This window comes from Lampetra planeri, chromosome 30 (genome assembly GCF_965212315.1).
Source record: "Lampetra planeri chromosome 30, kcLamPlan1.2.h2, whole genome shotgun sequence".
In the NCBI taxonomy this organism is placed as follows: domain Eukaryota; kingdom Metazoa; phylum Chordata; class Hyperoartia; order Petromyzontiformes; family Petromyzontidae; genus Lampetra; species Lampetra planeri.
Window position 1 is genome coordinate 10,004,519 of NC_136136.1, and position 23,430 is coordinate 10,027,948.

The 23,430-nt window shown below is 47.5% G+C and overlaps 1 protein-coding gene across 8 annotated transcripts in view; it reads right to left on the reverse strand.

Moving 5' to 3' along the window:
- Positions 1-461: 461 nt before the first annotated feature.
- LOC144728961 (equilibrative nucleoside transporter 1-like) overlaps positions 462-23,430 on the reverse strand; it is a 58,474-nt gene continuing 35,505 nt past the window's right edge. For all 8 annotated transcript variants that reach the window (XM_078608749.1, XM_078608754.1, XM_078608751.1 and 5 more), the window contains 9 exons: positions 19,923-20,065; positions 17,790-17,924; positions 16,573-16,670; positions 15,247-15,331; positions 14,145-14,245; positions 13,914-14,019; positions 12,758-12,843; positions 11,573-11,772; positions 462-10,411 (listed from right to left, as the gene is read on the reverse strand). In XM_078608749.1, the coding sequence (XP_078464875.1) occupies positions 10,300-10,411; positions 11,573-11,772; positions 12,758-12,843; positions 13,914-14,019; positions 14,145-14,245; positions 15,247-15,331; positions 16,573-16,670; positions 17,790-17,924; positions 19,923-20,065 (1,066 nt within the window). In that variant the 3' untranslated portion in view covers positions 462-10,299. The remainder of the gene's footprint in view (positions 10,412-11,572; positions 11,773-12,757; positions 12,844-13,913; positions 14,020-14,144; positions 14,246-15,246; positions 15,332-16,572; positions 16,671-17,789; positions 17,925-19,922; positions 20,066-23,430) is intronic.

The window sequence follows — 23,430 nt, forward strand, 5'->3', positions numbered from 1 at the left end:
CTCCCACACGCCCCCCAGATCGGGCTGTGTGATTGGGCCAGAGTCCAGCAGGAATCCCATTTACACTCGCATTACATATATATGTGGATGCTTTAGGCATGAGCACCAGTCACCAGAGGGGTACGCAGTGCCAATTGGGGTATGTGGGACGAATTGGCTAGACTTCATTACGTGTAGCTCATTTTGACTTGGTATTTTATCCACAACATATAAAGTAATACAGTTACTTTATATGTGTTTTTGTCCAATTGCTAAGATAGGTTTTGTGGAAGGATGTACTGTCTACATTTTTAATCCATCCTGATTTTAAAACGTATTTTTTTTAAAACTGGAATACATTTCCCTCGAAACTAAACAAAATTACTGAGAACCCCTGAAATTAACGCCAATTACAAATCCCAGAGCCTGGATGGAGACTCGTGCATTCGGCAGCTGCAGCAAAGTGAACGCACCACACGAGATTAAAATTTTAGGAGAAACAATTTTTATTGCTAAAACAGCGCCGAACCTTCGTGCTGACGATCACACAATGCGCCAAATAGGGTTTTTATTTTATTTTGTGAAACGCAGTGTTAAAAAAAATGGACGATGCGACGACGAGGCATTTCACTCAAAACTCCACGTGCACCATCTCATCAGCAGCGCGTTGACGTTGGGCTGTGCAGAAACTTTCAAGATCACTCACGGAGTTGATGCACCAGAGGCGTGCACACAGTGCGCCTTCTTTACTTAACGAAACCATTTTTTTTTTACCTCGTATAAGTGTAATATTGAATACAAATGACCAATACATTGTTGTATTTTTTGCAAACTTTAATTTAAAAAATGCAATTAATTTCTAAGTCAGTAACCACACGCTTTAAATGGTACAATACCAAATCAGTGGTTGCTGCATGGCAATTCCAGATTGTGAATGCAATGTGTTTTTACTCCATATTAATAAAACGTGTTATCCAGCATTGGCAATCTAGAATGGTTGCCGGTAACGATGATACAGGCGCTTCCAATATAATTTCCCTTTTAAAATTAAGTTCACGTAACTTGTCTTACTTCCAGTAGCCACAATTTTGTTAATACAGTAAAGTATACAATGGTATTAAACCACCACTGATTGACATTCTCCATACAGCCTTATGTGAACAAAATCGATGACAAGCAGCCTCTCATACTTCATCGACCCACGACCAAACTCCAAGTACTCGCATCAAGGATGCTCGCTCAGTCTTCACTGAATGATTTGAAATGGAAATGACTGCCCGTCACAAAGATGACTTTTGCCAACAAAGCACACACACAACAGCAATTCATTAAAACTAAAAGCAGCGTGTAATGTATTGTTGTTAACAGTGTAAAGCGTGCAACAATGTCCTTGGCGACACTTGAACGAGTTATGCTTTGCGCTTGGTGCTGTAACCTTAGATATTTAGTCTTCTCATGACTCCCGTCATAACATCCAACTCCAGGGTCAAACCTTTCCACACCATATCAACATTATCCAAGTAAATGCTGGTCAAGCCCGCTGATGGATAGCCTGAATGCATTTATCATCTTTCCTTGTCCACAGACAGCTCAGCCTTGACATTCGCTTTGCTAAGGCTGATATAACCCATACTACTCGAGTCATGTATAACCAGCTTATCTATACTCTTTTTCTCTCCGTGGCTACCGCTTTCACGTTGTAAACTTCAGGGGCATGGGGTTGGCGTATCGTGATTTGGAAACGTGCACCACGGTAGTTGTGTCCAAACTGGAGTTTGAGAACAGCTGAACTGCGCAATTAAATGTTGAATTTAAAGAGGATCACATTACTTTAAGGAGAAAATGCATCAATAAATGGAGTCAATTCGTCATAAAATATAGTTTTTAACTGCAGTTCTGAATCAACGAAGCTATAAAAACACTTAACATTTTTACAAACAACACACTGGAAACTTATCTATATAAAAACAACAATATGCGCCACAAACTGTGTAAATACAAGATGGGTGGTTAAATGTGTTGGGGATCATTTATATTCCTTTTCATATTGGGAAAAGGAATATAAATGAGTCGGCTGTGGATTTTCTTCTACATTACCATTACAGGGTTCAGATTCAATAATACACTGTCGATGAGCGAAAACAAACCATCAACCAAGATTTTGAACTTGAAACTTTATGGCGGGGAGCGAAACGCTCTTTCGGCTGCAGCAAGCTTACACAGAATGTTATGTTGAGTTGACCAATTTAAAGTTGATAAACCGCCCTCTACTCGTGTACACAGCATATAGAACCGATGCGTATTTTAAAATTAAGTACCTACACTTGTGAACTAAACACACATCTGTGTGATTTATAAATACGCTTGCACGTATTAAAATTATGTTCATTACAACTTTAAACATATGTAAACCGGCGATAGTTGAAATAATTCATTCCCAAGCTACAGCTTTAAGCAGCTAATGCCTTCAACACTAAATGCATATGCTCTTTCTTAATGATATGATTGTAGTTAAATACTTTGCATTATAATTTTCCCTTTTAAAAATGATAATTTAACGTAATTCCAATACATAAATGAAATCAGGTAAACTGTCCCGATGTTCTAAACAAGAGCGTATCTCTTTGTCGGAGGCCCTGAGCTAGCTGTTGGAATTGAACATCGTACATCAGGGGTGGAGAAGAAGGTAGCTAACAAGCCCCCCCCCCCCCCCACGTTTTCATTTCATACGGCCCGGCCCACAGGCACACGAGGGCTCCAACCACTTGGAAAGGCCTGCAAATCGACACTTCTCTCGCAAGCACGCTATTTTAGGTACATGTGACAGACATATTTCTGATCTGACAGCACAGTTTGCAATTTTGGTGGCCTCAAGTCACTTTTAGTCATGGCAAAAGCCCTCTTGCAGTGACAATTGAGGTGCTTGTGTTACTCTGTGGCCCACCAAAAGGTATTTGGATGGCCAGCAGTAACTGAACAGATTTCCTAACCCCTGTCGTTAATGGTGCTCGTTTCTACTGACCCAGCTCTCAGTTAAGTGAGGTCAGTCTTTGAGCGGCTCGGCCCAGTAAGAGGCCATTGGCGTCCACGGCAAGTTATGAAATTTAACTCACGGACCAGATGTGCGTGTCTCGAGAACGTGGAGCAAAACGGTTCTATTTGAAATGTGCTGTTGGGTATTCAGGTGCCACTGCTACATAACTCATATCCAGCAGTGGAATGCGCAGGGCCAATGGTTCCTTAGTGCAATAGTCAACCAGATACCGTCTCAACGGGTTAAGTAAAAACTCACTGTGAACACAGCGATTCCTTATAGATTAATGCTATATTTTTTGCTGACTTATTGCATTACTTGCTCTGGAAGGCCTATGCTTTTTGTACATGACGTTGACTTTCATACATTATTTTTTACCCAATTTATTCAGTGCATCTCCGACAGGTCTCTTGAGCAGATGGCACGTATCGGCAGATGGCAGCCACCTCCGAACGAGTTTGCCACTTGCCAGAGGCACACATTCAGTGGATTCCCTTCAGCTGTACCCCGTGGTACTACCCTTCTGTTACACCTTAAACAAAAGCTTACAACGCACCGTGGTCCATCAGAAATTGCCGTCCAACAACTGCAGGGCCTAAATTACCCTCCTCTGGCTTACTGCTATAAAAAAAGTAAAAACGTGCCATTTTGGACCACGTTTAAATTTAGAAGAATCAATTTAAACCCTTCTCGGTCACTGCGCACCATTTGCCATCTTCCAACAACGGTTAGAAGTTCCGCATTTTAAGACATTGCATTTTTTTGAAAACGTACACATCGTATATGTACAAAGCATTTGTGATTTCCGATTCGTTTCAAGTGACATTGTTTTGCATATATCTCGTCATTTGGATGAATAAGTTAAAGACAAAAAGGCATTTGAGCAATATTCTCACTTCCGAAGCATAACTCAACGCTCGACTTTAAATCAGCCCACAGATAAAGGTGAGGGAGACGTTTGCATTAAAGTCCCTTCTACACTCACACTCACCACAGGAGTTTATACGTCGCCGGCATAATTCTCCCGATCGGTCACCTGGTCTGTTGTACGATTGTTTACATCACAACATGGTCCACGTGTGGTCAGATGCACGGACACTTTGCCAAATGGGTCAAGTTTAAGCCTTTGTCCACAGTATCACAAATCGGGATGATCGTGCCCAGCAAGCAGCCTTAAGAGATTGGGGCCTTGTGCAATCGGAATGATAGCAGAGGCCCAGATGTGGCCAATTCATGCCTTTACTTGCAGGCTCAAAATCCCTCCTGCAATGATGGTTGGCGTTGGTAATTATTACACGTTACCTCCCTATCATATGCGAATCAACGGTGAGCTGGCACTTCTGGCTGCCCGAAAATGTAACCTCTCTTTACGCGTGCACGAACCTGCACCTACAAACACCAGCTATTTGCTCACATCCTCCATGGAGAAGGTTCCCATGTTTATCAATCATCTCCGTTCAATGCAGATTAAGTACGACACGCACATATTGACGTGGCACAGATTACAGCAAACACTTTGACGTTTACCCGTTTCTTTGCGATGGGAGGTATCAGCACATTTTCACTAAAAAAAATCAGACGAAAGGTTACATTTGTCAAGATGCTAATTAGTCCCCAAACTGAGTACCACACCAAACATAACTGGTACAAGTTAAATTAAAACTTGGGTTGTGGAGTTTGGGATACATTGTTCATAAGGTTCCCGAGGCACGACAATCCAACCCCCTTACATCACACGAACCCAGAGTTCGGAGAGACCTGATTTAGTTAACTTGGACCAAAGTAATGGGACTTAACGAGACGATTCATACGGCCCTGGTGCCAAGAGACCCGAATCAGAACCGGCCCTAGACCTTTGGGGGCCCTAAGCAAAATTTGGTTGGAGGCCCCTTTGATGTATGATTTTTTTCACCCACTAGCTAGCAGTGACTCTAGGGGGCCCTCTGCTGGCCACGGGGCCCTTTGCAATTGCAAGGGTCGCTTAGTGGCTGGGCCGGCTCTGACCCGAATGCATGCGTTACATGGTCCCTGAGCAAATTACAAACTGTGCGACTCAAACGCACGCTCATGCAAGCCCACCTGACTGCCTGAAGCACGTGAACCCGCAGGCACAAATCACATCTGTCACAATTTGCGTGGTGGCTGGGTCCAAGTGCCGCAAACTCACGGTTGACATGGACCCCTGATCGGGGGGGGGGGGAGTCCCAGATGAGGCATCGGCACAAACCCTGGCACCAAGCAGACCGACTGCGGGATCCACCACGTGAACTCCATGTCAAGGAGAGTTAAAATACTCGCATCATGTGGAGTGCGAGTCAACAAAGCACACGTGTGCGATCCTGCCACTCGTATCACGGAACCTCAATGGTTCTTAAGTCTCAAGAGTGGATGGCGAACGCCGGCCTTCAATCTGCAACCAAATCCCACGGACCCTCAAAAACACAAATTCCCTTAACAATACTCTGAAATGCAACAATAAGCAGCAATGGAATGGCCTGCACGGCTGGACCGGGAGTCTGACCCAACAGACGAGGATCGCCCAAGCCATCGAGATACTGCATCGGGATCCCTCGGACAAACAGGCGAGGGCATCTCGAGAACAGGTGCCGTGGGTTGTGTGGTTTTTGATGTCAATGATATCGGAGGCAATTCCTTCCTGTTAATTAGAATAATCTCGTTTGACCATCCGGACTGTACAAGGTGAAAAAAGCACTTTCCTCACACACACATATATATACTGATGTTGAGTAGGTGGCTTTACACTCCTACTAATCTGCTCAGAATGGCTCATCCCCAATTCCTCAAAATTGTGAATTTGCACCGAATTAAGAAAATAAGACTACGTTTATCAAGCAAAACTATGACCAATACGGAATTTTCCGTTTCGGCGTTTTCGAAAGTCTGCTTTTGGCACGGGGCATAGTAGATTTGGGTTCCTGTGAAGCACCGAATACATTATTTGGATTTCACTAATTGTGCGATCTCGTCAGTCGGTGTACGAGGGGAAGAACCACCCCATTGAGAAACGCCCGACACATTAATGCCGAGCAATGGCGGCTCGGTAGAAGGACCCTGGAAACGATTTTATGGAACCACTTCAAAATTCGGTGTTCCTTCCACGCGCGGGTGTCACTGCAACCGCAAGATTGGCATTCCTGTCGCATGGATATAGTCCTCGGTTGGGCTGAGCAAACGTATAACCAATGAGGTGGTGTGCTTTCTCTGCGCAGTTGATGGTCGAGCTGGACCCCAGCAGCTCGCTGCAATGGAGCACTTGGTTTTAATGTCTGGTGGGAGCTCGAGATTCAAACACAAAATCTCAGCAATGCTCACATTCAGCGATTCAAAGGTAGAATTTAACTCGCCAGAGCTACTGAGCGCGTTATGAAATTGGCAGCGAATTTGGGATTTCGTACTGGTATACACGTGCCCACACCGCACACTTACATGAAAATAAAAGATTCCTCGCCATTTACCCTTCGAGACTATAGCAATAATTTGTTGGATATGATGTACGAAGGGCGGCACAGTACACGAGGCGGAGCACAGTCAGCTCCACACCCGGTCACCTTTGTATCCCCAATATCGACATTTACACAGTATCAGGTCCTCATTTCAGGCCGCGTCAATGTAGCAGAGGCCTCAAAACAGGTTCAGATAAGACGTATGTGACCTGTAAATTGAATTAGCGCAGACAGGGGGGGCAAAAACACACACCTTGTGAAGAAAGTTAAGCGGCACCCAGGTGCTGAATACTGTTACGGGGGTCTTTGGTTGAACAGCAAGCGTTTAAGGGAAGCCCATCCAAGGGTATCCAGCCATACACACCGTAGACATGACACAGTTTTACCGGACTGGGATCCAGAGTCCATGACACGTTTCAGAATCGGTGTCATCCGTGCTGCAGAAACATTCACCTTTTTAAAAGTCTTAATGTGACCAACACAAGTCAATTAAAGAGACGTCCCTGCTATTTTTTAAAATAGAAAAATCATGAAATTCACGTTTAATTAGCCATATAAAAACACTAGTACCGCCAACGCCACGCCACGCCACGTGTTAGTGGTACTGACAAGTTGCATCTGTTCAGCAATCGTGAACGATCCAATATGCTCTGGGCCACTTCCCAAACACGACACTGCCTCGCGCACATTAGCGTAAATATAGATTTTTTTTTTTATCAGTGCCGATTTATATCACGACACATTCGATGCTACCATCTGTAACAGTTGGTGTGGCCGTTGCAAGTTGCGCGTGCCGAGTTGACGCGGTGCGTTTTTATTAGGCTTAAACTTTCTTCACTTGGTATAATATTTTATACCTGCAAAAATGTTTGCTTTACAGAAAACTTTTAACTTGCAAGCATGTACATGAAATATTTTTTTTTATCCAAGCATTTGCAAAAAAAACTAAAACAAATGCTAGCATTATAAGTTTGATTTCACAAAAAAAAGACAAAGCAGTACTGATGTCTTTAGATAGCCAATGAAAATGAATGTCCATAACTCCGCAGTTACATGAAGAAAATGGACAATTCACTTTCAATTCCCTTTTACTGGCCATCTAAAGAATAGGACTGCTGGTACAGTGTCCACACGCCACGCATGCCCTAAAGACTAAGCTGCAGGCAACAAGAAGATACTTTGTGGCTTGAAACTTAAGTTCCAGGAGACCTGAGTTTAAGTGACAACGCATGGGTTACGGTGGGGAATTAAAATTTAAGGCACGGAAATTTGGGGATCAAATCTCATGTTTTTGCTGGAAGGCTGTTTCCGTCACAGTAGTAGAATTTTTTTTTCCAACTAACTGCTATTTTCTGCAGTGCATCCCAGTTTCCTTCCATATGTGCAATGCTAAAAAACGAAACGTCCCAATTCATCCTAGAGCAGCACCTTTTCCAAAATGGGTCTTGGGACTCGAGTAAAGTTGAACGTAAATAAATAAATAAAGCTTATCTGTGGAAATGAGCATGGGGGGAGGGGGTACTCAAAGCCACCGGGGCGAGAATTTCCCATGAAAATGGTGGGGGGTCCAATTCCTCCGATTGACAATCCACTGTAGACTTCCCACACATCGGTACTCTACTGGGCTAGGGGAGGTTTGTAGGCTCAACTTAACAAACAACGATTGTGAAAACAAGAGTCCTTTTGCGCAATGTTGCCCGGCTGAATTACAAACTATTGCTGGTGTGTTCACCTAATAAAAACCTGTGGAGTTGGTCTCCTGGAGCTGTTTCAAAGCACTCAGTGTTTCTCATCCAGGCAGTAGTCAAAACACTCCAAACCAAAACATTACATCCTACAAAAATGTTAAACCAACCTGACGTATAACCCCAAAAAAATAAACTCGCATTTAAATAATCCTAACAATAGTTTAACCAAAACTATATCACAAACAAAACACAAAGCTTACTACAGTATACACACATACTGTAAATTATCATGAACATAAATGGCTTTGGTGAAAACTTACACCTCATTGGATGCGATGACTCTGTGGCCACTTAAGAGGCACAGGTGTGTGCGCGTTTCCAGCATTGTTGGATGCATGAGAGAGAAGCAGCCTCTGAAGGTTGTATTTACACAACCACCAGAACAAATATAAATAACTCAATTACACATCAAATTTTCTCATCAAAAACAAGTTTGACAAATTTTGGGAGGGTCTCCGTTCCACGGGCCACCTCGAAGCCACGTGGAAATTCCACATTGCAATGGCAGAGGCCAATCCTTCTCATGAGACAGCCAACATCGACACCCCACAAAGAGGTCCTTATTTTATCAGCCCCTGAAAGTTGACGGGCCAAGCGGACCTCCACAGGAGTTACGCACATGCAACTGAGAAAGACGGCGACAAGAGATGAAGGTACGCGGGCAAAAATGTATGATAAATAAATTGCAAAAAAATATATACCTGGGCGATTTGGTAACTTTGGATATACAACCTTTGCAGCTGCTTTTGGTTTTGGAGAAGGGGGATGGGTGGATTTAACTTATTGACAAAGGGCATTAACTTTGGAGTCAGACAACATTGAACAAGGGGCAGTGGTGTAGCTTCCGGTAAAGCATGCAACTGCATTTACCGACACGCTCATACGGAGTGGAGGGCTGGGGGGCGGTCGGGGTGGGTGCCCCCATGGGTTCTGCCCCACAGTCGTGCCACTACTCAATTACGGGCACTTGCTGCAACAAGATAAATCATTACTGGATATGGAAAGGGGTACGAGCATGCCAGATTTTACCTGAAATTTCTGACTTTGAAAGCACCGGTAGAAAAACACATCTGCAGGTCACTCAAAATCCTAATTGCGATTTTGAAGAGAGCATAATGAGCTGTGTAATTGGATAAACTATTATCACTGCACTGTTTGGATTACATTTGACACAGCATGGTATTGGAGACAAACGCGTGACTCCAAAAAAGTCCTTCGAGTCTCAAACAATACAGAGAATGGCATTTAAGATAAATATTTGAATGGGAGCCAAGGGAAGCATTTATAAAACTCAATTATAAAATATTGGTAATTGCAGTTCTATTCTTGGTTCTTTCGGTAAAGTCACGTAAAAGGGAAATAATAAAATAATAATAAAACAATTAAATTCTCACGAATATGATTGCTTGTGTTTCAATCGAAACGTCGTAATAATTTTATTGTTTTATTTTTATTATTTTATTATTTCCCTTCTACGTTACTTTACCAAAAGAACCAAGAATTTGAATCCCTGCAGTCACGAAAGCTATAAATCGAAATTGCAGTTCTGCTTTCAGGCAGTAAAGCAATTGATAGCCAACCAGTTCCTGGGCTTCAGTAGCAAATACGAAACAAAAGTCAAACATGACGTGTTATTTATTTATTTAACCAGGTAAGGCCCACTGAGCTCTTATTGAGAAGCGGCCTGGCTATTAGAAACGATAACTCAACGAAATGGATTATCATGTGGAAATGTATAGCAGTCAAATTCTCTAAACGCATGTTTCCAAATGTGGAGAGAAAATCCGGAGGACCCAGAGAAAAATCGACGGGATCATGGGGAGAGAGACACGCAGACTCCAAATATACAGGCGTCACAGGGCTATGATCAAACCCACGACCTCCGGCATAACAGGCAAAATTGAATTCGCATCTCGCCACCACAGGATGTAATCTAACAATATTCCGTGAAGGACCACATGACGCGGAACGTGTGTGTGCGCGGCAGTGTGACGGGTGCGATTGGCTTGGTGGATGGCAGTGTAGCAGTTAGGCCTGGCGTGACGATTCCCGCCGTATGTGCTGCACTGGCAGCTCACAGGCATTGTATCATGATGAACGACGTAGCTGCTCCCAAAGCAAGGCCCAGCGCCAGGAAGAACATCATCACCGAGCCGGCTGTCTCCGCATTGTGGGCCTCCACTTGCCTGCGAGCGCGCGCGCACACACAAACGTCACCCGTTTAGCCGAGCGCGGGAAGTACTGCTGCCGGTGGGCGTCATTGTTGAGCAGCTGCGAAACAAAGATTAGCACGCACCTCGCATGAAATGCAACACGATTGTGTGCTGAAGTAACTAATTGGCACGTTTTGTTTACGTGACAAAGCTTACTAATTTGGCCGTGTCGGGTGGTGGCAGGTTTAACGACACATTGATATTTTTCGATGTAAAGCTTTCGTGACTGCAGGGATTCATATTCTTGGTTCTTTCGGTAGTCACGTAGAAGGGAAATAATACAATAATAAAAATAAAACATTATATAATAAAAAATAAAAGCAAATATTACGATTTATTAATATTATTTTATTATTTCCCTTCTACGTGACATTACTGAAAGACACATTGATATATGTGATCTAACACAAACAAAAATTCATCATGGATTAGCACGCTTGGCTACGTACGGTGCGAAAGAAGTTCCACATACACTCACACATGAAAAGATGCAGCTTCAAAAACATACACGGCTCTTATCTTGTAACTACATGTGCTGGTAGGGTGTCCCGGGGCAATCCGAACCCGGGTTTGAAGCTTTGTGAATTATATTTGTTTGTTGTTTATTGAGTCAGGAACACTCCGTAAACACTGCTGAGATGTCACTCCGGTGGCATTACATTAAATGCCCAGCAGTCACACTGCAATTAGGTCACTCGGGCGCCACAGAGCACCCTTGAAATGTACTTCAGTCTTTTTCCCCTTGGAAGAAGCTTGAAAATCATTTCAGATCGCCCAGCACACGGTCAAAATAAAAGCTGCCGCATTACAAGGTGTGGGTTGTGTGGTCGCTGCCACTCATGCCCGACAACCTTCGTCTTCCTTGCATCTCTTAGAATTAGGACCAACTCATGATTAGGATACTCAATTTGGGCCGAGTCTACCGAGGGGGAACACGAGACAGTTTCAGATACCGGGTGCCCCTGCCGTTGCGCTTGACCGGGAATCGAACCGGAGACGCTTAAATCGTGCAGCGCTATGGGCTCGCTTGGTAGTAATAGCGCGATGCTAAACCCCGACGCAGAGGTTACATCGCAAAGGGCTGCCCCCTGGCGCGGGCGCAGCGGCAGCGGTAGTGGCAGCAGCAGCACTTACTTGGGGCCATAGCTCATAGCCAGCGAGGCCAGGTATCCGCTGCTCATGCCGAACAGCAGCATGACGAGGAAGAAGGCGACGTCGTGCGCCAGCAGGGCGCTGCCAAAGGGGTGTGGGGTCACGTTGCACAGCAGGAACGCCGGAATGAACACCAGGCGTGCCGCCACCAGCACCGGGAACCAGCAGCTGTGCTCCCCTGGCTACAATGGCATAAAGAAAGACAAAGTTTCCCCCTTATGCACCGTGAAGACTACACAGGCTGCGGAGGGGCAAGTGCTGTTCAGCAAGCGCCTATGAAGGCTGGCACGGCGCACGAGGGGCTTGCGTGGGGTCGACACGTGCTTTGCCTATGCCCCCATGGGTCGGCAATCAAAACAACAAGAGCGGCCATTTTTTTCGAATTCTGTAAAAATAAAAAAAACAAAAGCCGCAACGCATGTGAATACGAGACGGCCCTTAATAAATAACGTCACGAAGCGGTCCTGAATGCTCCGCATGGGGCTCCATAGCCACAAGTTGCCAAACCCTGCCCAAGGTAATCTGGCCTTCCATGGTAAACTGGACTTCCATGGTAAACTGGACTTCCATGGTCAGCAGTTAGCAACCAAAATAACAAGAGGGGACCCATTTTTTCGAATTTCAAGGGCCGCAAAGCAGTCTTTAAAAAGCCGCATGCGGAGTCACAAGTTGTCGACCCCTGCCAATGGCCTACCCAGTGCCGACGTTTACAGGTGTACCCCCAGGTGCTCATTCAAGGCCAATTCAACCTACCGCAGGTCCGAGACCCTGTTGATATATTCGCCAGTGATGTTTGACAGCGGCTGGGAATGAATGAAACTCATGTTGTCAGGTTTGGAACACGCTCCGGTGGTATCGACTGCGCGGACAAATTGTGAGTGGCGTAGATAATAGCATTGTCTACTGCACTTACATGCTCTCCGCCTTCATCTAACTCGCACTAAGCGGCACGGTGAAGTATGGTCAAACATCCCTCATGACCTGCACAGTCTGGGGAAGGACCTCTCATCCAAGGGTTGTACGCGTACACATGTCTCCAACCGCCGTCTGGTCTGGCCTGTTCGGCGCGTGCGCTCTGCACGGATGTCAATGGGGAATTTTGGAGGGGGTGGTGGTGGGTGGCGAATGTAGGATGCGGTGGGAGGCGCTGGGTGGGACGACACTCACCCACATGACGACAGCTGTGAGGCTGCGGCCCATGAAGTCGCTCACACCAAACGTGAGAAAGCAGCACACGGGCAGGAAGAGGCTGTCTGTTGCACGGGTTCGAGGGGAGCGGGCAAACGCGGTAATTGAAATTACCGGCCGGGCAAATCGTACTACACCAAGCGAGTTGTTGTCCATGCTGCTAGTTTTAAATGGGCTGCAAAGCCGGGGAAATAAGAGTTAAAACTCTAAAACTATTTTTTATTTTACCGGGTAAGATCCACTGAGCTATGTAAATCTTATTGAGAAGCGACCTGGACACAAATGATAGCTCAACGAAGTGGCTTATTACATGGTAATTTATAGCAGCCAAATACTCTAAAAAGCATGTTTCTAAAAGTGGAGGGAAAAACCAGTGAACCCGAAAATCCACGCAACTACGGGGAGAACATTACAACTCCAAATATACAGGCGTTAGGATCGGGATCGAACCCACGACTTCCTGTTTACCAGGCGAGGTGGTTAACATCTCGCCACCGTGACTCTACGACGCACGAAAGAAACGTCAAGACCTTGTGCGAAATTTGTTTCCCTGTAAATGCGAGCTCTGATTTATTCTACGAGTCGTCATGGTGATGCTAAAACCAACATGGCCGATTTTTTGTTACAATGCGTGTTACAAGCGTGAAGACGTTTATTCATACAACTATATTCATCTTATCGTCATAAAGGCATTTTACAAATATAAAATGCCTGGTATATATATTTTTAAACCCATTGGCCAAACAGGCGCCTTTCCTTGTTTAGATCCCATGCAAGAGGGGAGGACGGATGTTGAGGCCTCCAAACCTAGATTTATTACACAGACGAGGCTAAAAAAGTTAGAATGGCAACGAAATGTGCAATTGTTTTGTAAATCAACAGCAACAAAGATGCCTGTTGAACATGGGACACAGCAAAATATTTTTGAATCACATCACTAAAGCTGTGCACGGGAAAGCTACACCTATAACTTTTTATTAACGAGGAGAGAAACATAATAAGGACACATTTATTATTTACACGACCTAACCCAAGAAAAACCCTTCATGACGGATGAATACCGGTTTCGAAAGCCAACTAACGTGTTAAACGGGAGAGAAACAGGCGCTACTGAATGGGGGGGGGGGGCTCTTACTCCACATGTTGTGGGTGCTGAATGTGGCGACGCGCACGGTGAGCGCCGGGAACACGGCGATAGTGAACCAGAACACGCAACACACGCACAGCGCCATCGGCCAGATCTGCAAAACACGACAGCCGTCGCCCAACGGGTTAGAACTCGGCAAGGCTGTGGAGGGCAAGGGGCTGTTATAGCAAGCAGCCCATTGGTGCCAGCGCAGATAACACGTGAGTGTCGAGCCGGTACCTTTCTGAAGATGATGTAGATGCCGTCGGGCTTAGGAGGCTCTTCTCCCTTGTTGTTCAGGTTCAAGAAGGCCTGATGGGGCCCTGCTACTTTACTATCGCCTGTAAAACAGACAGAAAAACAGACACACCTACGTGTACATATATAAAACAGAAATAGATCCCACGTATAGCCTGCATACTGTTGCCGTTAGCGAGCACGTATGAAGGCCAGCACGGCGCATGCGGGGAAAGTGTATCCATCACCATGCTCAGCTGCCTTTGTCTCCCCAGCTAAGTGCGAATGCTCACGCAACGCATCGGGTTACTGATTTTTTTAATTTGTCTCGATCTAGGGAAAGCCCCCGGACTGGTTCAGATATTCACCAGCGATGTTGGCCATGAGCAGGAATTGAACACAGCTTTTCCAGGATCACCGTGCCCACAAGTGAACCAAAGCAGCATTGCGTACGCATGCACAAAGACCCTCGCCGAGCCGTCTATGCAACAAGGACAAGTTCAATTCTATTCTCATATTTTGGTATTGGCAAAGGAGGTCCCATGATAAAGGCAAAGTTCGATAAGTTAAGTAAATGGTCAAAGTCTTTCCAACAATGGCCAGCCTTCCTGCAGGATGCCCACTACAAACCTTCCACGTATTGTTACTAATGTTAACAATCACAGAGGGATAAAGACCTGAGCTGACACTCAACAATGAACAAAAACGACTTTATTCATAATAAATATATCTCCGAGAGCTCATAATAAAGGTTTTTGGGTTAGATCGCATTATTTATAAATGTGTCGTAACCCTCCACCACCCGACACGGCCCATCAGTAAAAAAGTGTCATTGTTGACAAAAGACAAATAGTTCACTACTTTAGCCCACCGGTGTGTTGAAGAGTGAATCCACAACATTTACAATTTTTGGGTACGACGTTTCGCTGGTAATTACATCCAGCATCATCGGGCAATTTGCCAGAATAGTAAGGCGGTAGCTATCCGAACTGTTAAAGTTATTTTGATTTCTTTCAATTTCGATAGATTCTCTAATTAGTCTTGAGAGGCCGAACGAGCGAACGCACATGATGCAAGCACGTGCACACGTACGCAAGTCACCCACCATTAGCGATGTGTTCATTTTTGTTTTCTGTGTCATCCGTGGTGGTGGGGTGGTTGTCTTTGTACAGGTAATGCCTGGCGAATTTCTGCATGGGGCGGTGGAGAGGCACAGCAGCACAGAGGAACACGATGACGATGAGCAAAACAAAAAGTACGATCTGAGAGAGACGCTGACTAAGCTTGCACCAAGACGCAACACGCCAGAGTGCGTACCACGGAGAAACAGATGCGGCGAGACCGTGAGACAGAGAGTGAATGCGAAAATAAAACGGGGAGTGTACAGGAAGACAAAACATTTGGTCGAGGGAGAAATGGATGACTTATAGAAAGAGGGAGAGAAGGGAGAGGGGGAAGGGGTGGGCAAGGATGGCAGGATGAGAATGAGAGAGGAAGAAATGGAGAATATGTAGAGAGAAGAACAAGGAGGGAGGGATAAAGTAGAAATGGAGGCGACAGAAAAAGTTAAGGCAAGATAAAAAAAAAGGTGGAAGATCAATAAGGGATTGAAATTAAAAGCAAGAGAAGGATGGAAGGAGGAAAGTGGAAGAAGAGGAGATAGTAGAAAAGAAAGGGAGGGAAGAGTGGAGAGGAAATTGGAGGGGAAATGAAAGGATGGAAACAGAGATAGAGAGGGTAGAAAGGAGGAGAAGTGGATGGAAGGTGGGTGGTGGGATCGGTGCGGTGGTGAGATGGAATGAGCTATGGTGGGTGGTGGGATCGGTGCGGTGGTGAGATGCAATGAGCTATGGTGGGTGGTGGGATCGGTGCGGTGGTGAGATGCAATGAGCTATGGTGGGTGGTGGGATCGGTGCGGTGGTGAGATGGAATGAGCTATGGTGGGTGGTGGGATCGGTGCGGTGGTGAGATGGAATGAGCCATTGTGGGTGGTGGGATCGGTGCGGTGGTGAGATGGAATGAGCTATGGTGGGTGGTGGGATCGGTGCGGTGGTGAGATGCAATGAGCTATGGTGGGTGGTGGGATCGGTGCGGTGGTGAGATGGAATGAGCTATGGTGGGTGGTGGGATCGGTGCGGTGGTGAGATGCAATGAGCTATGGTGGGTGGTGGGATCGGTGCGGTGGTGAGATGGAATGAGCTATGGTGGGTGGTGGGATCGGTGCGGTGGTGAGATGGAATGAGCCATTGTGGGTGGTAGGATCGGTGCGGTGGTGAGATGGAATGAGCTATGGTGGGTGGTGGGATCGGTGCGGTGGTGAGATGCAATGAGCTATGGTGGGTGGTGGGATCGGTGCGGTGGTGAGATGCAATGAGCTATGGTGGGTGGTGGGATCGGTGCGGTGGTGAGTGTGTGGGGGGGGGGGGCTCACCAGACGAGGCAGGTAGAGGTAGCTAAATATGGCGATGGCCGTTACAACGCACGCCGTCACGAAATACCAGAACGCAGCCGAGCGAGAATCTGCGCCACCTGTGGGGGAGAGGAGGGAGATGGGCGAGGGGACATTGCTGCATCTGACCGCATGTCTCCCGCGCGTCTCCTGGTGGCGCTGTCACCGTGGAGACCCAAACTGTTGGTGTGGTTGTAACCGTTCAATGAATCGTCACCATTCTGGATCTCAATCCCATTTCTTCTGTTCCCTTTTTCACCAACGAATATTTTTTTGTTTACCAAAAAATTTCTATTCACTGATGAATCGATGAATTTCCAACGACGTCAGGGAATGTTGTTCAAGTTTATTTCTAGTTAAGTTTTGTTTAACCAGGTGAGGACTTGCGTGGCGCAAATGAGTCTCATTTGAAAGTGACCTGGGGTTACGAAGATCACGAAAGCGAAACTAGTAAAATAAAGCACAGCAATGAAGCAAGCCAGTGCAAAAACAACTGTGCCACAAGACACATCGAGAATACTGCACCAACATAAATAATTATGAAACTAACAAATTCAATGCAGTGCAAGTCTTCTCAGGCATGTTCTTTTTTACGTTTTGTAGTGTTGGTATGGCACAGGTCCTGTGACACGCTACAGTGCGGCAGTACGGCACAGCACCGTGCGTCAAGTGCAACTGTGCGTCGTCACGAGGTGTGTGGAGGTGCCTTGCCACCGCATGCCCAAGCAGGTTTTGTTCGGCCAGATAGGTGGAGCTAAACGGGCGTGGTACGGGCTAGAGGAGAGATGGACTGATGTGGCGTAGAAGGATGTGGAGCTGATTGGACTTGCCGATGACTGGTACCAGCGGTGTCAACATCGGCCTCTGTGGAGGAGGTTCATGAAGGACGCTACTGGGCAGTTGGAGGCAGTCGCCCTCCAACAACAACAGAGGGCAGAGGAGCGAAGCGGAGCACTGGGTGGCTAAAATACAGAAAGTTGGCTCCGCTACGAACCCGGCAACCTGAGTTTGATTTCCGCTAGTGGCCAACACTAGCGATGATCATCTGAACCAGTACTGGGCCTCCTCAAGGTTGATTCAGCCTCAAATGAGGCGTGGTGCCAGCCTTCACAGGTGCTCGCTCACAGCACTTTCCCTAAACAGTCCGTTCAAGCTCCACGGGGGATCTTTGTCTTTGTATGATGTGGCAAGGTGCTTACTGAGGATGGAGAAGATCATGGCGAGGGCGGTGAAGATGCCGGACATGCCCTGCCCGCTCATGACGGGCGCCGTGTAGCCAGGGGGGAGCAGTCCCACAAGGCCAAACACGCTGCTCTGGAACACAGCGCCAAACGCTGCACACGCACACGCACGACATCAACAACTAGTGACGTGTTGTTGTGTTTATAACGTGTTTACGGTCAGTCTTGCAGATGCATTCCTGAAAAGTCCCAGGTAAAGCCAAAACGCATTATGCTAGGAATTACTGTACAGTATACCCTCGTTATTCACGAACTTGTTATCTGCGAATCGCATCTGAACTGTACACGACTGCACCAATAGACAGGGAGAAAGAAAGTGATGAGAGAGAATGTGATCCGAGAAAGTGATGAGATAAAGTGATGAGAGAGGAAGTGATGAGATGTAGTAGTCACGTATTGATTTACTGTAATTCGTAGGCCAATATCATTATCCGCAAAATTTGCTATTCGCATGCATCTCCGGAACGTATCGCTTGCGCATAACGAGGGAATACCGTGTACACATTGCGGCAGTCATCCTATGGCGGGACAAAGAACCGAGCTGTAGGCATGCCGCCACGTGCCGTATCACTCCGCGCGTATACCCAGAATTCCCACACCGCTCAACTGCGCAGCTCAAGAAAATAGTTCGTCGTCGATGGCTCAGAAACCATGTCACAGCAGTGCGCGTTCCGCAATAAGTGTTCCCAAATGGAAGAACCGCGTTACAGCGAAAACGCCTTGCATGAGGATTTACTTTTTGTGTTATGTATGTATGCATATGGCATGGGGAGCGTGAGGAGTGGTCAGCACACTGCACTATGAACCCGGAGATTGATTCCCGCTCACGACTGCGAACAGTGACAAATATATATGAACTGGTCCTGGGCCTCCCCCCTAGGTCAACTCAGCCTCAAAGGAGTAACGGGTGCGGCGTGTAAACATCACCACTAGGGGATTACAAAGGAGGCCGGGCGTGGCGTAGGCCACACCATTTCCTCGTGTGAGGTGCTGGCTTTCGTAGGTGCTCGCTAACACAGCACTTGCCCCAACAGTCTACGGGGGGGGGGGGGGGGATAACTTCACAGAGAGATTTGGCGAAAATTGTGTCGTCGAGACCACGAGACCAATTTTAAACGCGACAATTTGATTCGTTTGTCTGTGTCGGGTGCTTGAGTCTCAACCACACAAATTTGATCCGATCATTCCATGGCCCATCCCAAACATCTATCAAGAACAAGACGGATCTCCGTCTTGTTCATACCAGCTTAACGGTGGTGGATATTATGCACGTGGCCTGTAATGCAGCACTGTCGAGGCAGTGAACGTCAAGGAGGTGCTATACCCTGGCTCGCCAGGAGAAGGCGGTACGGCAAAGAGCAGACCATCTGTATGGGATACATCGTTGCCCCCTCGCATGTGTGTGCTTTCTCCGGGCGCCCCGGTTACCTCCCACACATATCAACACCCATTAATTGAATGAAAACATCTTAATATAGAGATGACCACGGAGCTTGGACAACTGCTGGTGCTGATTCGCCACGTGGCTGCCTTCCCGTTTGTCTGTGCTTCGTCGCGGAAGCAGAGGGCAGTGCAGAACAGTCCATTGTTATATTACACTACACCTCCTTGTCGATGCTACTCAACTTTTACCTACGACCCACACGGCGTGCGGGAGGTCCTTATCCAGGCACTGGACTGTAACCAGAACTTTCAAAGCGACAGAGAGAATCCCCCATGATCACGTGCACGTGCGACTGTACAGTTGTGCGGTTATGCGGTTGTGCGGCTGTGGGAAGCTGTGGGGCTGCGGGTCTGTGGGTTTGTGGGGCTGTGTGGCTGTGTGGCTGTGAGGCTGTGTGGCTGTGGGGCTGTGTGGCTGTAGGGCTGTGTGGCTGTGGGGCTGTGGGGCTATATGGCAGTGGGGCTGTGTGGCTGTGTGGCTGTGGGATGTGTGACTGTGTGGATGTGGGGCTGTGTGGCTGCTGTGTGACTGTGGGGCTGTGAGGCTGTGTGGCTGTGTGGCTGCTGTGTGACTGTGGGGCTGTGAGGCTGTGTGGCTGTGGCGCTGTACGACTGTGGTGCTGTGGAGCAGTGCGCGAGGGGACCCACAGTTGATGAGGAACACGGTGACCATGGTGATGCCAAAAAAGGCGCTGGGCGACAGGGAGCTGGCCCACACGAGAATGCCCGTGAGCACGAACATCATCAGGATGCCACCCAGCCCCCCCACGATGCGCAGCTTGATCGGGATCCTGCACCGCAGACAAGGGGGAAGAGGGGGGGTGGGAAGAAACACACACAGCCAATTAGTCACGTAAACAAAACGTGCCAATTAGTTACTACTTCAGCACACCAGTGAGTTGGAGACTAAACCCACACATTTACAATTTGTGTTCAACACGCTGGTGTAGTGGACACAAATTGAGTGATGGTGTGGTGTAGTCCGGCAAAACAACCCCCTACCTCCTTGTTCGGTGCCGGACGGTAATGCTGTGGTGAGCAGTGCCATGGGGGAAGGGCCAATTTCAACTGGCCATTCCCCTCATGGTGTTTGTAGCCACCAAAGCAGCCAAAGGGTTGTTCTGGATGGGTGTGAGTGGCTGGTAACCCCTCCACCTTCAATTTAATTACCACAAAACCACGTGAAAAATATGCAACTAAGTTTGTGTCAGAGGCCCCGAGGAGACAGGCGTCTATGACATCTCCTGGCCAAACCCCGTTTGGCGGAGCCAGGAGACTGAATCCTTACCCTCACGGTTCCTCCAGAAACAACAAAAAACCACTGCGGGTGGTCACGTGGAATGTTCGCATGCTCACTGCAGAGGAGAGGTTGCCACTCCTCTGTCGGGAGCTGGACCGGTACCACCTGGACCTCTTTGGTATTCAGGAGATCTGGTAGACTGGCTCTGGCTCCTGCCGCCATGAGGGGTGGACTACTCGGGGCAGGAGACTGCCAAACAACAGGGAGTGGCCCTTCTTCTGAACAAATGAATGAAAAGTGCATGGGAGCATGGCGGTGAGGTGTGGGAAGCTATAAGCCCCAGGCTACTTTGGGCTCGTCTTCCAAGCAACCAGAGGCGAGTAGTGGTGGTTGTGATTATTTATGCCCCCACCGAAGATGAACATCAGTGGAGGGATGCAGGCAAGGCCGATGAGTCAGATACTTTCTTTCTATGACCTCCTGTTACAGGCGCTAGCTAAAGTGGCCCCTCGGGATAGAGTCATCCTGTTGGGTGACTTTCAATGCCCGAGTTGGTCATGATGCTGGCACCTCGTCTGGAGTGATTGGAAGGCATGGGCCAGATCAGCTCAATAACAACGGTAGGAGGCTGCTAGATTTTTGTGCAGCCCATGGGTTTGTAATTACCAATACGCTGTTCCATCATCGGCGCATCCACACAACATCATGGATGCATGCCGGGTCCAAGCAAGAACATCTGCTGGACTATATAGTGACGGAACAGTGCATGTGGGCCCATGTCCTTGAGACCAGGACCTACCGTGAAGCTGATCTGCCCACTGACCATCGGCTTGTCATCTGTAAGATGCGCCTGCCATTCTTCCACTCCGGTGGTTGTTGTACACCCAGGACCCCATTCCAACCCACAGCAGCCTGGTCTCAGCTAGCTGATGAAAGTTGCAAGCGAGAATTTCATCATCGCTTGCAGCTGGGGTTGGCATCGTCCCCCACTCCTCCTGATGCCGAGGGGAAATGGGCGAGGTTTAGGACTGTGGCTCATGCAGCTATAATGGCTGCTTTGGGTAAACGGTCCAGACCTCCCCAGAGACCATGGCTGACAGAGGTGTTCAGGCAGGCTGAGAAAAAGGAACAAGCCCACTCTCACCGTCTACAGCATCCCACGTCAAAGAATGAGGAGGGCTTACTGCAGCCTTCTTTTGAAGGTTCGTAGAGCCGTGAGGCGCTGCAAGGATGAGTGGTGGTCGCGGGTTGCTGATGAGATAAAGTCTGCCTCAGTATCCCGCAATCACAAATCCCTCTTTAACTCCATCAAAGAAGTAACTTGTAGCGCCACACCTATCACCATCATTAGGAGAAAGAAAGATGATCTGATCTCTGACTCCCAGGAATAGGTTTGCAGATTTGCACAGCATTTCTGAGGTCTTGGGGAGGGGAAATCCCTCAGCCTAGAAAACATGGGGAAGTGGGGATGACCCTACTTAGGCTACCGTGCTTCAAATATTGAAAGAAGCAGTCACCCCCTGTGAGTGGCAGGCTGAGGTGCCATCTATTGAGGAAGCACAGAAGGCGATCCAGTCTGAGAAAAGCACCGGGCAGAGATTATCTCCCAAGCGAAATGCCGAGGGAGGGTGGCGTTTGTACCCAGACTGCCCTACATGACATTATAATAACAGTCTGGACCACTAGACGGGTTCCGCAGGATTTGAAAGATGCCCTGGTGGTCCCCCTCTTTAAGAAGGGGGACCGCACAGACTGGGCATCTCCCTCCTCAGTGTGTTGGGAAAGGTCCTGGCAAGGATCATTCAACATCACCTTGCCAGACACGCTGAGGAGAGACTTGCGGAGCCCCATTGTGGTTTCAGAAAAGGGCGGTCCTGCACAAATGCCATATTTTCTGTCCGTCTGCTACAGCAGAGGTATAGGGAATTCCAATAGGACCTACATCTTTGCTTTATTGACCTGGTCAAGGCCTATGATACCATCAGTAGGCCTGTGCTCTGGGTTGTTCTTCGTGCTTTTGGAGTCTCTGACTCTGCTCACAATCATTAAGGACCTTCATCATGGTGATCAGGCCCGAGTAAAACTACGTGGATGGGAGTCAAGAGCCATTCCCTGTTCACCTTGGGGTGCGACAGAGATTTCCTCTGGCTCCCACATTATTTAACATCTATTTTGACCATGTCGTTCATGAAGCCTTCGATGGCTGTACCAGAGGAATTTACATCTGATACAGATACAATGGGAGGCTAATCAATGCCTGAGGGCGGTCAAGGGATGGCTCCCTAGTTGTCAACCATGTTATGTATGCCTATGATTTGGTGATTGCTGCTCACTAAGAGGAGTTGGAGGCGCTGCTGCTAAACCTGGAGCATGCCACTAAGAGGTGGGGCCTTACTATCAGCCCCACCAAAACTAAGCACTTGTCTGGGTATATGTACCATCAGACACTCCACCCCCCCACAACTCCCAATTGGTGATGGGGCAGTTGTGGAGTGGAAAGTTTTCCATACCTGGGCAGTATGCTCATGACCGGCTCCGGTTTGACATTAGAAGTCTCACTCAGAATCAGTCAAGCGGCATTTTCTTTTCATCTGCTGCGTAACGCTGTGTGGAAGCTACCTGGTCTGTCGCTCCACACGAAGCTTTGGGTCTTCTCGGCCACGGTCAAGCCCTCCCTGCTCTACACTTGCAAAACGTGGGCCCCCCTAATGAAACATCTTTGCCGGTTAGAAACATTTAGACTGGCCTGCCTACGATTCATGTTGGGTTTAACCAGGCTAGATTGTGAGGAGCTCACAAATACTTGAAAGATCTGGACAAAGTCCTATCGCTGAGCTCCTCCGGCAGGCAAGGCTGCGTTGGCTGGGCCATGTAGCCCGCATGCCAAGTCACCGCATGCCTAAACAGCTTTTTGTT